The sequence below is a fragment of the Mustela nivalis genome (assembly GCF_964662115.1).
Source record: "Mustela nivalis genome assembly, chromosome: 12".
Taxonomy (NCBI): domain Eukaryota; kingdom Metazoa; phylum Chordata; class Mammalia; order Carnivora; family Mustelidae; genus Mustela; species Mustela nivalis.
In genome coordinates, this window is record NC_139031.1 from 74,023,852 (window position 1) to 74,040,686 (window position 16,835).

A 16,835-nucleotide genomic window follows, 5' to 3' on the forward strand; every position below is an offset into this window, starting at 1 on the left:
CACTACCTGAGAGCTCACCAGAAACCCAGATCTTGACCTGCCTCTTTTCTTACTGAATGAGAATCTATTTTTTAGCCAGGTATGCAGGTGAGCTATGTACGTTGAAGCTTCCGGAACACTGCAGTGACATCACCCCCTCTTTCTTCCATCACAGCCCTTGAAGCACTGCATGAATTACCTTGGATTTTCCTGGGTTCGTTATTTCCTCTCTATCCCTATCCTTCCCTCGCTCTCACTAGCCTATAAGTTATAAACGTTATAAAAGGTGTGTTTGTGTTGATAGCTCTATCTCCAAGGCCCATAATAAGTACTCAAATATTTTGGGAAGACTTGAATGAACAGAACACTCCATAATTACTATTAAATCCTTTATGGATGATTTTCCCCCAAACATGACCTAGCTTTTATTTGTATCACTTCAACTGTGATTGGATCCCTGATGACTCAGTGTTTGATTCTTATGCTGTGATACAGAAGGAGATGGCCTGGATATTTCTCAAAGATGTTTGAATTTTTGGATTCTTACCTCAAGTTCTTGCTTGCTAGGTCTTGGATGCTTTTATAGTTTCAACTAGTTTTGCTTGTTCTAGACTCCATTCTTTCAAACTCATCTGCCATATTAAGGATAGATAAGTTTGGGATGTAATACGAAAGGCATGGATTTGCATTGGAAAAACTTGTCCTACTATTTCTTACCTGTGCCACAGGGGAAGTTAATTATCCTCTGAGTTTGTTTACTCACAGGGATACTAACATTTGCCTTTCAGGGTGCTAATGAGGATAAGTGAACTCATATATGCAGAGTATTTAGCATAAGGTTGAGGGTTGATCAGTACGAGTTCCTATCTTTCCCTCTTACTTCTCAACATGTCACTTTTTGCCTGAGCCAACAACCAACCAAAAGAAAATAAAAATTTAAAAATAGCAGGACCTCAGAGCCCTTACTGATTATTTAAATGAATTCCTCTGCCTGTTAAAAATCTCACCAAGTGGCCAATTTCCATTAGTTTCTCACTAGACTCCTCCTCCAAAGCCATTTTCTACTTGAGTAAGACCAGTATTCCTGTGTTCTGCTTGGTTCATTCCTGTCTTGCCTCAAGAATATTCCCTATATGCCTTATATTCTCTAAGCTCTGTAACTGCACTTTCCTACCAAGGTACAGTGTGAACTCCCTCCTCTTGAAGGAGTATTCCTGGAAAGACCATTCTTACTGATCCAACTCTTTTTTCAAACCAGTAGGCATTTAAGAGCTTGTTTCACCAATTTAATTATAAATTCTCCTGTGTTAATCTTGAATTCTTTCATGCTTGTTAATTTTTTTCCCATCTGGGATATGAGCTTTTTGAAGACTAGAGTAGTGCTTTATACTTATTTATAATTCACAATGGGTGGCAACGTACTGAGTCATAGACCTTGCTGACTGTTTGATGGCCAAACTCCTACTGGCTGCCTGTAAATATTTGGCTGAGTACTTTTCTAATGCTGTTCATTCTATCTGAAACACCTGGTCTCCCTCTGGGACATTTTAAATCTCATTCTTGTACTGGAATTTCTAGAACAGTGGTGTCAAGTTCAAGTGCTTATAGGTTCATGCATATGCCTAAGTGAAGGGAGCCAGTTGTAAGATTCCAGGATTGGTAGCTGTGTGCTCTGTCTAGAGGCATAAACACCAAGGTCTGGCTCAATGTTGCATTCAGGAACTTGAGTCCGTTAAGAGAAACCAAGAAGGGGTGCCTTGGTGGCTCAGTGGGTTAAGCCTCTGCCTTGGCTCAGGTCATGATCTCAGGGTCCTGGGATCAAGCCCCGCATTGGGCTCTCTGCTCAGTGGGGAGCCTGCTTCCCGCTCCCCCACCCCGCCTGCCTCTCTGCCTATTTGTGATCTCTGTCTGTTAAATAAATAAAAACAAAATATTAAAGGAACCAGCTTTTTTTAAAAAAAGAGAAAAACCAAGAATTTGAATATTTGTATAAAATTCCTGTTTTCTAATTTTGACAAATATTTCAAAGAATTTCAAAACAGCACATGCTTTACCTAAAGACATCTGTGAGACAATAAGAGCATGTGATTCAGTAGGGCAGTGGTTTTCAGGCTTGGCTGCAAATTACTCCCTTGGGGAGCTTTGAAAAATCCAGTTGTCTAGGCCACAGCCCAGGCCAATTAAATGAGAATCTTTGGGACTGTGTTCCAGGTACCAATACATTTTTTTCCAAAGCTACCCCATTGATTCAATGCACAGTCAAATTTGAAAACCAATGTGTTGGAGTCTCCATTCTATCTTCTTGTTTCTTTTGCAAATTTAGGATTGGAATTATTTGCAAGGAGTGAGGCCTCAGATGATTTCAGTGTGATTGGGTGCCTTAATTAGCTTGGACTTGAAAATGCTCTGCAACCTCTGCCCATTTGCTTTAGGCCACATGGTAAAACTTTTGGTATCGTCTGCTAATTCCTTTGAGTCAGTTGATCTCCTATATTGCTATCCTGTGATAGGAAAAAAGTCATTTTTATTTTGTCTTTTAGAAATAAACATTAATTCATTCAATAAAATTAAATTTTCATAATGCTATTTGTTTATTCTCAGTAGTATCATCTGCTCTTTTTTCTTGGTAGCTTTTTGGAGAATGAATAGTTTCCAATCACATATCCAGGGTTAAATAATTAATATAGTAATTGGTTCACAGTCTCCATACCCTAAATCATGCCTGCTGAAGATAGCTTCCTAAGAACTTAAGTCCTTCCAGATCTGTAGGAGTGGCTGCGAACGTGTAGACAGAGGATGGAGAGGGCTGCAGTAAAATGCATTAGCTCTAGCTGTCCATCTTAATCCCCACTCTCTCAGTTCTAACCCCCTTGTGGCTCATGTGATATGACCTTTGATTTTGCTGATTCAGTTCTGATGTTTTCTCCACTGACACATTTTCCACATTTTCCAACTTTTTTTTTTTACGGTGGTCGTAGCATGCCTGACCATTACCCCAACCCTGAACTCAAGTTATTTTCCCTGTTCTTCCTTTAGTTTAGTCTGTAGTTTGAGTCACATGGTTACGAATCATTTAAAAGACAAGCAACATGGAGCTTTGCGAGTCTCTTGAGGCCATATTTTAAATAGCTTTGTCTTCTTTTTGAGCTGCAATATTCAAGATTTCGGTAATACAGGAATTGCTAGTAAACAGAAGATTTGGGGACGGTTACAGCCTACAGCAGCACTTTACTTTGTGAAATTATGAGGTAACAAGGAAATGTTTTGCCTCTGGAAAACTTTATGACAACTTAAGAAATATAGAGAATAAAACCAGTTGCCTCAAGAGAAAAAAATTCTCAAACTCACTCCTCAGAAGATACTAAAATCAGAAATATATGCAAAAGTAACTGATGGATGGTTTCAACAATTTAAGAAATTATGGTAGAATGACAAACTGTTTCTTTCAGAAGAGAAGAATTATATTGATGCCCAGAAATTTGAACTATGCATTGCTAGAGACTTTATGAAAATGACTTCATTAGGTTACTTGAACTTATGCAGTAATATTTTTAACTAGTTTGAGGAATATGCAGCAAACACCTACAGAAACTAAAATTGTATAACAAGTGTAACAAATTAACATTATGTTTTAATCTCTTTTAGAGAAGTAATGATGCTTATTTGAAGCTTGAGTCACAGTGTTTAGATCCGATATTGGCTTAATGTTGGAAGTCTCTTTTAATTTACGGATTAATTTGTGGCAGCCAGGTCCTCTTTCATATTACTTGAAGTATTCTCACCAGGTTCTTAGTGGTTTAATTCTTACCCTCTGGTGAATCACTTTCTAAATGCAATTAAAAGTTTTAGGTGGGCGCGTGTATTATATTTTTCTCCTACAAGTTTACAAATTGCTTAAATGACCATGTCATTTACATTTATTTTCCTTTCTGTGACTAGCACGGTGCTTTGTGTATTATACTCACTAATTAAGTGCTTTTAAAATATATTGGATTGATTTCCATATATAATATGATGGTTCCTCTTGGCATTTGCAGTTACCAACCTAATAAATGAGATGAAATAGGTCTATTTCAAATCCTACATAGCAAAATATTGGCAGGATAAGGGAAGAAGGAAAAGAAGAAACCATTCAAAGACTTACTCTGTAATCACTTGATGTCACATAAAATATAGGGAGGAAGGCCAGCCAAATGATGCACGTGGTATACATGGTAAAACCGATGAACTTAGCTTCGTTGAAATTTTCTGGGCACTTCCGAGTTTTGAAGGCGTACACCGTGCATAAGATCACCAGGATGACATCGTAGGTCAGCGAGATCAACATGCTGGCATCTCTGACATTGCATTTTAAGATGACTGTTTCCCGCTTCTCTGGGAGGGTGTAGCGTCTGGTGCCTGGAGCCTCCAGGATCAGCCACACAGACACCACCACAATTTGCACCAGTATCAGACCCAGGCAGATGAAAACCTGAGAACTAGGGCTGATGAATTTCGGCCTCTGAGCGCCATTCTTTACCCCATCAAAGATGCGGGCGATGCAGTTTGTCTTGGTCAGCAGGGCTGAGTAACAGATAGCGAAGGATGTTCCTAGCCCTAGTCGGCGCAGCGCACAGATGACTGGGGATGGCTTCGCGATGAAGAAGAAGGTCATGCAATAGGACAGGCTGACCCCAAACAACAGGATGTAACAGAGCTCCCGGCCTGAGGCTTTGACCAAGGGCGTATTGTTGTGCTTGATAAAAACAGTCACGACTATGCAGGTACACATGAAACCCAGGCAAGCGATGGTCACCGGACCGATGGCCCAGGCGTCTTCCCACTTGATGTAGTCCTCGGGAAGATTATAGCAGCCAGACAGGTCTGCAGTGGGCCACTGCCCGAGGCCACAGTCGATGCAGGTAAACTCGTCAGCCAAGTATTCGTAGGGCTCACAAGGGATGCAGATCCAGCAGCAGACATCCCCTGGTTGCATGTTCTTCATTTCATTGGGGGCACAGGGGTCACTGCACTGGGAAGTGGGGACTGAGCTCCGGGACCAGTGGATAGCATCAACATCCAGGGATAAGGTTTCTGCCCAGTGACCAACCTTCAGGTAGGAGTACTTGCCACCCACATGCTGGAAATTGAACACGTTGTACCGTCCCATTCCATCTCCAAAAGTGTCGAACTTGACAATGCTATCCGCACCTTTATTTGGATTGAATGGAGCTGTGACATGTAAAGTGAAAGGGGGAAAAACAAAACAAAACAAAACACTGTTTAGACATTGAGGGAGAGATCAATGACTTGATGCCCGGCTTCTAGCAAAACTGAAAAAACAGCGAACAGGGATTCCAAGGCTGAAATAATTGACTACCATGGAGTTTACACATTAAAAGCTACTAGAGTACTCGTGTATTTACGAATTCATTCACTTCACATTTCCAAGTGCCTCCTGTGTGCCAAGTGCTCGGGAAAATCCTGAGCACAATACAGCGCCTGCCTTCAAAGGAGCTGATTATGTAACAGAGGAACTGGCAACCACATAGTTGGAGTCTCTGCCGTGTGTAAATATTCATTCCCTTAAAGATTTCACTATAGGAACCGGGCACAACTTTGTGTCTCATCCTTATTACCTATTTATGGTGTACAGACAACAAAGTGTTAGATGTTTTCATGAAAATAGAGAATTAATGTGAAGAATTTTTCTCTCTCAAAATGAAGAAAAAGCTTTTCATTACAAATGTACAGTATGCTGCCTTTTTAAACTGTTTTCTTAAAACAAATATGATTGGCATACAATGTTATGTTCACTTCAGGTCTATACCAAAAGGATGAAACAGTCCTATACATTACTCAGTACTCACCACAATAAGTATAGTCACCATCTGTCATCATACAACAGTATTATATTATTGACTGAATTCCCTATGCTATAATTTACACCTCCATGAATTAGTCACTTTACAGGGCAAATTGGTACTTCTTAATCCCATTCTGTACCTTTAATCCCCAACCCCTCACTCACCTCCCCTCTGCAAACACCATTTTGTTCTCTGTATTTAAGAGTCTTGTTTTTGCATTTTTAAAATTTGGTTTGCTTTTTAGATTCCACATACAAGTAAAATCATATGGTATTTGTCTTTTCTCTGTCTGACTTATTTCACTTAGCATAATGACTTTGAGGTCATCCGTGTGGTCACAAATGGCAAAACCTAGTTTCTTTTTTTTAATGGCTGAGTAATAGTTCATTTTGGTACACATGGTGAAACCAATGAACCCCACACCCCACATCTTTCTTATATTCATCTGTCAGTGGACACCTGGGTTGCTTCCATATCCTGGCTACTGTAAATAAAGCTGCAATAAACACTATTTTTTCGAATTAGTGTGTTTTTTTCCTCTGGGTAAATATTCAAGTAGTGGAATTACTGGATCATATAGTATTTCTCTTTGTAATTTTTAAAGGAATCTCCATAATGTTTTCTACAGTGGCTGCCTATGGTATGCTTTTAAATAGTTCAGGTGACTCAGAAGGGAAAAAATGGTAACCCACCCACAACCCTTTAACCCTTATATTTTCATATTTTAGCGTATATTCATGCTCTATATAGCACGTTTATATTCTCATAAACATACTTGGCCTGGATACCTTAAAGGCACCAACAGTATATAGAAGCTAGGTGACAGTGCATTAAAGTTTGTTCCTGACAATACAGTGTCCAGAGCCCTCTCCCTGTCTCACAGCTTGCTGCAAGGATTCAAGAAGAGCAGCTCTCCGAGCATCTATGTTTCCTCTCATCCAGCTGTTTGTTCATCATGTTTCTCTTGCCAGTGTCTGGGGCACCCTGACCATCTGTTTTTATGCTACCTGCTTTGGTTTGTGTGCTTACTATTTCACATTGTCCATCTTTATGCTTTCAGTGGGTGTAGAAGAAGAATGTTGCTGATATCTACAGGTGCACAGGCAGACTCTACTAGTTAGACTAGGGTTGCCTGTGTCAATAAGTAGACCCCAAATTGTCCAATGGCTCAAAAAGAGAGACATTTACTTCTCCCTCATGAGATCTGGGTTGGTGGGTGTCTCTCCTCCACAGGGTGATTTGGGAGCCCAGATTCCTTTCGTCTTGAGGCTGTACCAATTTGCAGGGTCTCCTCATCATCGGTATTCATCCAGTGGAAGGAGGGAATGTGAAGCAGGTGTCCCTCCTTCTTAAAAGGGTAAACCTGGAAGTGCATCTGTTTCCATTCACATCTCATTCAGTAGAAATGAGTTTTCCAGGGCCACACTCATGTCAAGAGGGGCTGAGAAATATAGCCTAGCTAATGTGTGCAGCTAAACCCTGCCATGCAATGAGAAAATGGAATATGGAAGACACTGTGTCCTTACTCTGCAGGGGTTTTCTGTCTGTTGCCTTCTTCCTGAACTCCATTCCACCTTCTCTGGGGTTCATGTTGTTCCAGCCAGGGGGCAAACATCTTACCTTTCTTGGGTGAGATACTTTATGAAGGAGAAGGGTCCCTCATTGACTTACTTGGTGAAAGGAGACTTGACAATTTACCAAGTAGCCCTCTCCTGCTTAGGGCTCATAGATGCTCTTGGTGGCCTGCATTGGGTGGTTTACCATGATGTTTCAGAGCACATATAAAATCTGTTAGCAAGTGTAGTCCAATACACTGTTTTCTTTTTTTCTCTTTTTGGTTTTTGGATCTTTTTTTTTACATTTCAACTTTACTAACTAATCTTTACCTAGCTTTCTGTCACATTACACAACCCCATCACATATGCCTATGTGTGTCTATATTCTAGCTATGAAGTGGCTTTGAGCTCATAGTGAGACAGAGGGATGTGGTATGAGGGCACAGTGTGGGATTTAGATGACTTGTATGTGATTCTCATCTCTGTCCTTTAACAGTTAGCCAGATTAATCTTTTTGACTCTGTTTTTTTAATCTTCAAATCATAAATAACAATTACAAATAAAGTAATATAAAAATATAAAATGAAAATTTTCTACTTATTTTTAGCACTTGCCAGATATGAAACTATATGATAATTAAGTCTATGGTATTAATTTTTTCTCTTCATCTCTTTCTACAGTGGTATAATCTTTTTGCCATTGATACAAATTTTGACTATGCTCTAATATCTGTTGGAATGAGTGATAACAGGAGTTGAAACAACTTCTTACTATAATTTTAAGAGTAGGAATCAGTATCAGAATTCTTACGTTACATAAAACAAATCTTGTTTGGTCTATCACTAAAGTTTTAGGGACTCCTTTCATATGTTACTCCATTTATGTTACAAATCAATGAAATGTTTAATCTTTTAACACATTTTACATCAAGTGTAATAACTTCAGATGTGTTATTAATTTGTTTACTCTCAGCTATGCAATCAATCTCCACCAATGTTCAACTGATATCAGATTATTCTGTAAAAGATTTGTGAAACGAATGTGTTTTACATTCTTAATTAAAATTCTTCGTTTTTTTTTTAAGATTTTATTTATTTATTTGACAGACAGAGATCACAAGTAAGCAGAGAGGAAGGCAGAGAGAGAGGGAGAAGCAGACTCCCCACTGAGCAGGTCCTCTGATGCAGGGCTTGATCCCAGGATCAAGGGATTATGACTTGAGCCGAAGGCAGCCGCTTAATGACTTGAGCCATCCAGGAGCCCCAAGTTCTTTGTTATTTTAACAAATATTTTAAAGTTTCTTAAGAGTAATGCATTTGATAGATGATAAAAAATGCTTGCTTTGTCTTTTCTGAGCTGGAAAGTGTTATGGGTAAGACTGTTGACCTGTGAGCTAACAGTATAAGCACTAGACATAGAAAACATTCCTTTTACAAATCTTTTCTGGAAATGATCTAAAGTCATCAACTGGATATTGGAGGAGACTGGCTAGTTGAAGTTAACAGAATAAATAACACATCTGAGGTTCTTGCATTTGATGTAAAACATGTTAAAATATTCAAGGTTTCACTTATTTGTGATATATGAAAGGAGTCTTTAAAATTTTTAATGATTTGTTAAGCATAAAATAAAGAAACTGAGTTTGATGTTAACACAAGAATTTTGATAGTTTTTCCTACTTCTGAGGCTAAGCTAATAACATTTCAATTCCCACATCTTTATCTTGTTGGAAGATGTTGACCATTAATACATTTTTAAAAGATCATAGATAAAGACTTTAGCTCTTGCTTTTGCAGAATGTTGCCATTATTTTCATGAGACTATTTTAAAGCTGAGTGGCAGAATATATTTAGATTTTCATCAGTTTTTCTCCTCTCTACCTTTTTATTTTGAAAAATTTCAAACCTACCAAAAGGATAAAAGAAAAGTACAGGGGACACCACAGTATTAGGATCACCTAGAATTAACTAATTGTTAATAGTTCATCATATTTATTTTATCTGTCTCTATTTCTTTTTTGCTAATATATTTGCTATTAAAATTCTTTAAAAGTGAAATAACTATACTGAAGTATGTATAGAGCAGGAGTTGGCAAGCTATAGCCCATGGGCTACATTCTGCCTCTTACCTATTTTGTAAATAAAGTTTTATTAAAACATATCATGCTCATTTGTAAAGCCATATTATCTATGGCTGTTTTCCCACTACACCAGTAGAGATGAATAGTTGTACTTGAGATTGCATGGCCCCCAAATATTTACTATATGATATGTTCCATCAAAATCATATAAAATTTTATTTTATAAAAATTGGCGCATTTCATATCAAAATATATAGAGCAAAAGGAACCCATACACAGCAATTTGGAGCATACAATTTGGTAGTAAAGTTAAATACTTGTGTATCTGTTTTTTTAAATACATGTTTTTTATACATGTACCCTAGAGAAATTCCTGTACATGTGTACCAGAGACATGTAGATGAACAGTGTGAGTACTGTGTATAAGGGAAACACAAGTGGAAACAACTTCAGTTTCCAAAAAATTGGCACCAAAAACATATTTTTTGTATTATTCACAATATCATATTGTTATGAAATAAAACTAATGGTGGCAATGGGAACAAAGATGGATGTATTTTAGAAACAATATTGTGTGAGAAGACAATATGACTCTACTTTTATAAACTTCTGAGATGAACAAAACTCAGGGGTCGCATACAGAAGTGATAAACTTTTAAGAAAAAGCAAATAAATGATAAAGACAAGATTCAGGATAATGCATATTGGGTGAGAAGGATGTATATAGAAGGCTGGGCCCGGGAAGAGCATAGAGATGGTTACCCATTATCTTCTGTTTCTTGTTCAGATGAAGGGTTTCCTGTGAATGATTATTTTATTGTTGTACTTCATAAACTGAACTAAGTATATTCTTTGTATGGCTTAACATTTCATAATAAAAATACTTAAAATATTAAAATATGAGAATATGCTCTTCCAGACACAATAAGGTGTATTAATTAATCTTGTCACTTGAGGGGACTAATGTTGCTAGTGTTTATTTTTCCTGATTAGCACATTTGGGGGCTGAGCATGTAGTTACAATCAATTGCTCCTGTCCATATAATGAATTACTAGGAGATTTGCTAAGATATAACAGAAAATATAAATAATTTATATATATTAATTACAAGCAGGGAAAAAACTACTCCATTTAAATGACATCAAACACAATAAAAAACCTCAGGATACATTTAACAAAATATGTGAAGGTGCAATTTACTTTATATCCATTTTGGATCTAACCTCAAGAACTGTTAGCTAATAAGTTTATGTTGCTTTAAGTGACTAAATTTGTGATAATTTGTTCCAAAGGCAATAGAAAACTAATATGCACATTAAAACTATGTCACATGTGTGCACCTATTCTGCTAATGAGGCTCTAGAGAAGCCTCATTACACACTGCTGGTGCGTAGGTAAATTGGTGTGCCCCCAACAGCGGGCAACTTGACATAGATTTTCAAAATTATAAATACACATGAATTTCACCCAGCAACTCCAATTTGTGGAATGTATCCTATATACATATTTGCATTTGTGTCAAATGATGTTTTCAATGTTTTATTTATTTCAGAACTTTATAATAGAAGAATACTGGAAATGATCAATAATGAGAAAACTGAATACTGTATAGCTATGGAAAGAAATGAGGAATCATTCTGGGTGTCACATGTTATGGAGATATAACAAATATAAAAATGACACCATTAGAAGTAAACAAAAGCAGTACATTTACTATAATGTTTAATATGCAATCTTTATGTAAATGGAAAAAACAGAAGAATCTATTCCTTTCTTTATTATATGCAAAGGAACTCCAGAAGGATGCTCAAGAAAGTGGTTACCAATGGGCACGGAATCAGAAAGAACAGTTGCATGACAAAGATAGGAAGGAAACTTTTATTCAATTCTTTCATAGACTTCTCGCATTTTGAGGCATGTGAATATGTTACCTATTCAAAATATAATAAAAAAAGGAAAACAGAAATTGCCAATCAGTTTTACATTTGAGTGAACTTCTAACCTGAGAGCTACTGAAACAAGCAGAACAATGAAATGTGAAGTCCACAGAGACAGCACAAGGAGCAAGATAAATGCTTTAAAGCATGAATGTCTTTGTTTTTTTGACTGTTTCCTAAAAAACTAAGAGGCAACCCACAGAATGGGAGAAGATATTTGCAAATGACAGTACAGAAAAAAGGTTGATATCCAGGATCTATAATGAACTCCTCAAACTCAACACACACGAAACAGGCAAGCATATCAAAAAATGGGCAGAAGATATGAACAGACACTTCTCCAATCAAGACATACAAATGACTATCAGACACATGAAAAAATGTTCATCATCACTAGCCCTCAGGGAGATTCAAATTAAAACCACATTGAGATATCACCTTATTCCAGTTAGAATGGCCAAAATTAACAAAACAGGAAACAACATGTGTTGGAGAGGATGTGGAGAAAGGGGAACCCTCTTACACTGTTGGTGGGAATGCAAGTTGGTGCAGCCTCTTTGGAGAACAGTGTGGAGATTCCTTAAGAAATTAAAAATAGAACTTCCCTATGCCCTGCAACTGCACTACTGGCTATTTACTCCAAAGATACAGATGTCGTGAAAAGAAGGGCCATCTGTACCCCAACGTTTATAGCAGCAATGGCCACGGTTGCCAAACTATGGAAAGAACCAAGATGCCCTTCAACGGATGAATGGATAAGGAAGATGTGGTCCATATACACTATGGGGTATTATGCCTCCATCAGAAAGGATGAATACCCAACTTTTGTAGCAACATGGACGGGACTGGAAGAGATTATGCTGAGTGAAGTAAGTCAAGCAGAGAGAGTCAATTATCATATGGTTTCACTTATTTGTGGAGCATAACAAATAGCATGGAGGACAGGGGGTGTTGGAGAGGAGAAGGGAGTTGGGGTAAAGTGGAAGGGGAGGTGAATCATGAGAGACTATGGACTCTGAAAAATAATCTGAGGGGTTTGAAGTGGCGGGGGGGTGGGAGGTTGGGGTACCAGGTGGTGGGTATTATAGATTGTACGGATTGCATGGAGCACTGGGTGTGGTGAAAAAATAATGAATACTGTTTTTCTGAAAATAAATCAATTAATTTAATTAAAAAAAAATAAAGCACGAACATGCCCTGAGAGACAAGAAAAGAGTGCAGCATCTTCTTAAAAAGGAACAATCAGAGAATAGTCATGAGCTTCTGGAAAAGAAACAGCAGAACTAGCAATTCAATACAAGGATGGAAAGGTACATTTGAAAAAACTCAAGGTTTAACAAAAGTGCTGAGAAGGAAAGCAGGAAAAACAGGAAAACTAGTGACTACTCTGTGGAATTTCAACATTAATCAACAAGAGTTCCAGAAAGAGAGAGAAAATGGAGTGAGGACCTTATCAAAAGAGTCAAAGTGAATATCTGTGGAGAATGGATGTGGCTAGAAAAAGAGAAAAGCAAGAGACATTTGTTCTTTCTCATAAGCTAGTTGAATTCATGTAAAAATTATGTGCATGTATTGTGATAAAAATAAAACTATAAAGTTAAAAAAGCATGATGAATAATTGAGCAAGGTCGTGCACAACAGCTTGCAAAGTAACTTACAGAAATGATATTTTGCAAATATTGTAACAAGAGCTTGATAAGGAGGGTGGTGAACAAATAGTACTTCTGGTGAAATTTTGTTTTTTAATACCGGTGTACCTGGTACTAAGTTTGTCCAATATACCACAAGGTATGGTCTAATGTCTAAATCATTTGAATGCAGAAAATTCATGCAAACACTTCACATAAATGCATCACGAATTCTGAACCCTCAGCGGAAGCGTTAGCTTGGAACGAAAGGTTGCAGTGGCTATACTCCAGCGACAAAGCCTGAAAGGAGAACCTAGAAGAAAAAGATGAGCCGTGTCTGTCAAATATTCCACAATAGAGAATAATCCCGTTTCTGAGGTTATTCCAAACATGCCCAGTCTGGGGAGTGCGGGGGCAGGGAGGAAAACCAGGCTCTTTCTCAAGTGCTGTTGGAGTCACTCCAATGACAGAGAGCCTGGAAGCTCTAGGGTATTGATCTCATTGCCTTCTTGACGCATTTAGAGTTGCCTCTGAGTCAAATGGCTCACCTGGGAAATAAAGTCCAGTGAGCCAGAATCGTGGAAATCAGTTGTACGGGTCTTTGGAGTGAGGAGACTCTGGGGAGTTGCCTGTTTCTAAAGTTGAATTTCACCAAGGGAGCAAACATCATTAGAAATCCATTTGTTGTTGCAATAGTGTGAAAGAACCCAAATGAGAGGAGGGAAAAGGAACTGGAAGGATGGCAGAATTCTTTTGTGGAAAGATCTGTAACCTCCAAAACCCAATTTCAAGTCCTTTCACTGTCTGCCTCCTCAAAATCAGGTCCCAACTTTTCAGAAGAAGGCTGATGTGGCCCGAAGTCAGGAGAATGACTTCTCAGTTCAGCTCATTATCCAATTAGTTTTGACCTCAGTTTTTAATGGATTTATTTGAGAAGTTTAGTGCCAACGTGACCAGCTCTCCTAAGGCCCATTTGGTAGAGATGAGGAGAGCCCGTGCCTTAAAAATATCGTAGGTCAATGGCAGGAGACAATTATATCAGTTCTTTATTTTTGCCTCTCAGACAGAAGTCCAATTAAGGTAAGACAATAATGTGGCTCTTAACAGGCTTTCAGTAATGGGAATATTACTGCCACGGCCTCAGTTCACATTCATAAATACTAATGAAGATTGCAAAAGCTACTAACGGCTACATGGCTCCAAGTTACAACATTTGCCAGCCAGGCAATCACTGAAGTTTCAGTGGACTAATCTGATGAATTGGAATAAAGACATAAATGAAAGGACAGAAAATGGCATCTCCCTTGAAAGACCTTATTGGAGGTCAAGAGGTAAAGCAACCAAAATCCTTTGTTTAGAGCAAACAATCATTTACAAACATCATGCAGCAGAGAGATAGGAAATAGGAAATACTAAGAAAGAATCTTTGGTATCAGTAATTAATTTCCCTACCGATTAGGAAGAAAATTGTGGTTGCATTTCTCATGGTTATTTATCAACAGAACCTAGCTGCTGGGGCAAAGCACCATCTAGATGTCTAAGGTGGTCAGTCTCACATAGGAAAAATGCTTAGTAAGTACCTATAGTCCATAGTGAAAGGGAGTGTTCGAGAGAAGCTATTGAAAGAACATCAGGTTTTCTTGCGAGGTGGGTATTAATAACTTTGGAAAAGGACTCTCTTAAGTTGTCCTGAAAAGTTAGTATAGCTTATGCTTCTAATGCTTTATTACATATTATCCTGGTTGTCCTATATCTATTCCACATATTATTGCTGAATTTTTCAGCCCTCAAAACAGCTCAGGAATGACCAATGTGCTCTTAGATAGGAGTGGAGAGTGGGGAGGAAAGGCACAATGAGTCAAACTTAGTGAGATGCCAGTCCCTTTCTCTCCCAGTGCGGAGGTCAGGCTCAGGGTCAGCCTTTGCTTACTTGGTTTACTTCAGCTGGAAGTCTCAGGGTGGCCGCTGAATCTTTGGTTAGGGATAGTGCTGTTATCCTATTGTTTTCTACCCGTTCCCACTCCCACGGCCCCTGTTACATAATGTACTGCTTTTCCCACAGACTCTGTGATGAATATTTAGACTTTCTAAAACTTTTAAACAGACTGTATATATAGAAAAATTACAAAAATAAGTGAATTATTACAATGTGAACATATGCCTGTATTATGACGGCTGTTAAGAAATAGAGCATTACCACCCATCCCCTCGTTCCTGTTCCTTCTCCCCAAAGGGCGCCACCATCATATGTTTTAGTACAAGGAACTAGTTTTGCCTGATGTTAAACTTCATACCAATGTCATCATAAAGTATATATTGTTTTGTAACATTTTTTGCTCAAAATTAAGTTTGGTGAAATTCATTCAAGTAGTGGTCAAAAGCTATAGTATTTTGTTATATGCATTTCTTTATCTATGCTTCTGTGGAGGGGCATTCCTTTTTTCCCCCCCCTTTTCATGACATCTTGAGCTTATATAAATAATGATGTATCTTTGACTGGGTTGTCCCAGAAGCAAATCCCAAGACTAGATTTGAGTACAAATTTGATGTGGGAGCTTGCAGGGGAGTAGAAAAGTAAGGTGTAGGGGCGCCTGGGTGGCTCAGTGGGATAAAGCCTCTGCCTTCGGCTCAGGTCATGGTCCCAGTGTCCTGGGATCGAGCCCCACATTGGGCTGTCTGCTCCGCGGAGAGCCTGCTTCCTCCTCTCTCTCTCTCTCTCTCTGTGATCTCTGTCTGTCAAATAAATAAATAAGATATTAAAAAAAAAAAGAAAAAGAAAAGTAAGGTGTAGACAGGAAAAAAATATCTCACAGAGTGCTTCGCTGAGTGCCGGTGGGTCTCGTTCTCTCTGGGGTCCTAGTGAACAACTAGGTGAACAACTAGTCACCTTAGTTCTCACTGATGTGGGAAACTGCATCAATTGGGAGTAGAGACCCAGTACCCCAGCTTACCCACCAGCTTGGGGAGCACAACTCTTGTTTGTCATTGGTGATAGCTTTTTCAGGGATGGTGGCTTCATGGCACTTTCAACCTGCTCTAGCTACAGGTGACCTGTGACCAGGAAAGCTCCTGGCAGCATTGCAGATGCTTCTATATAGGAGCCATTGTCTTAGATGAGGTTAGAGAGTGTGAAGGTGATGTGGGCAAGTCACTGAGAGCATCTCCCATGTGCTGCTATGACTAGTTCTATACACATGGCATTTGTCATATATGTGTGGGAACAAGTATGTGTATGTACATACATGAACAGAGTGGTGGGGTGTGTGTGTGGGCACAAGTGTATACACATATGTGTATGTATACAGGGGTGAAGTATATGCATATAAGCCCATTTAAGTATATATACATATGTAGTAGGACAGTGTATGTATATATGTACACAGTAATAAAGTGTGTGTGTGAGGGTACAAGTGTATATACATGTTTATGTATATGGTGATGAAGTGTGTGTACAAGGGCATATATGTATGGATATGTACACAGCTGTAAAGTGTGCATGTGGGGGGCATAAGTGTATTATGTATATATATGTGCACAGTAGTGAATGTGTGTGTACGAGTACATATATGCATGAATATATAAAATAGTACTAAAGTGTATGTATGTGTACAAGTGTGTCTATATGTACTCAGTAGTGATGGGTGTGTATACATGTGTATATAGGTATGTACATGTACACAGAAGTGAATGTGGGAGAGGTATGAAGTGCATATGTGTGTGTGTATACAGTGGTGACAAATGGTATACACGTGCCTATATGAATGGGTATGCATATGATAGCAAAGTGTGTGTGTGCAGGGCTTATCTG

General features: G+C 38.5%; 1 protein-coding gene across 2 annotated transcripts in view; it reads right to left on the reverse strand.

The window, feature by feature from the left end:
* GRM3 (glutamate metabotropic receptor 3) overlaps positions 1-16,835 on the reverse strand; it is a 226,234-nt gene that overhangs the window by 21,532 nt on the left and 187,867 nt on the right. The window contains exon 4 of one of the 2 annotated variants that reach the window (XM_082694144.1): positions 4,124-5,190. The exons of the other annotated variant lie outside the window; for it this stretch is intronic. Within the exon in view, the coding sequence (XP_082550270.1) occupies positions 4,124-5,190 (1,067 nt within the window). The remainder of the gene's footprint in view (positions 1-4,123; positions 5,191-16,835) is intronic. 2 annotated transcript variants of the gene reach the window in all.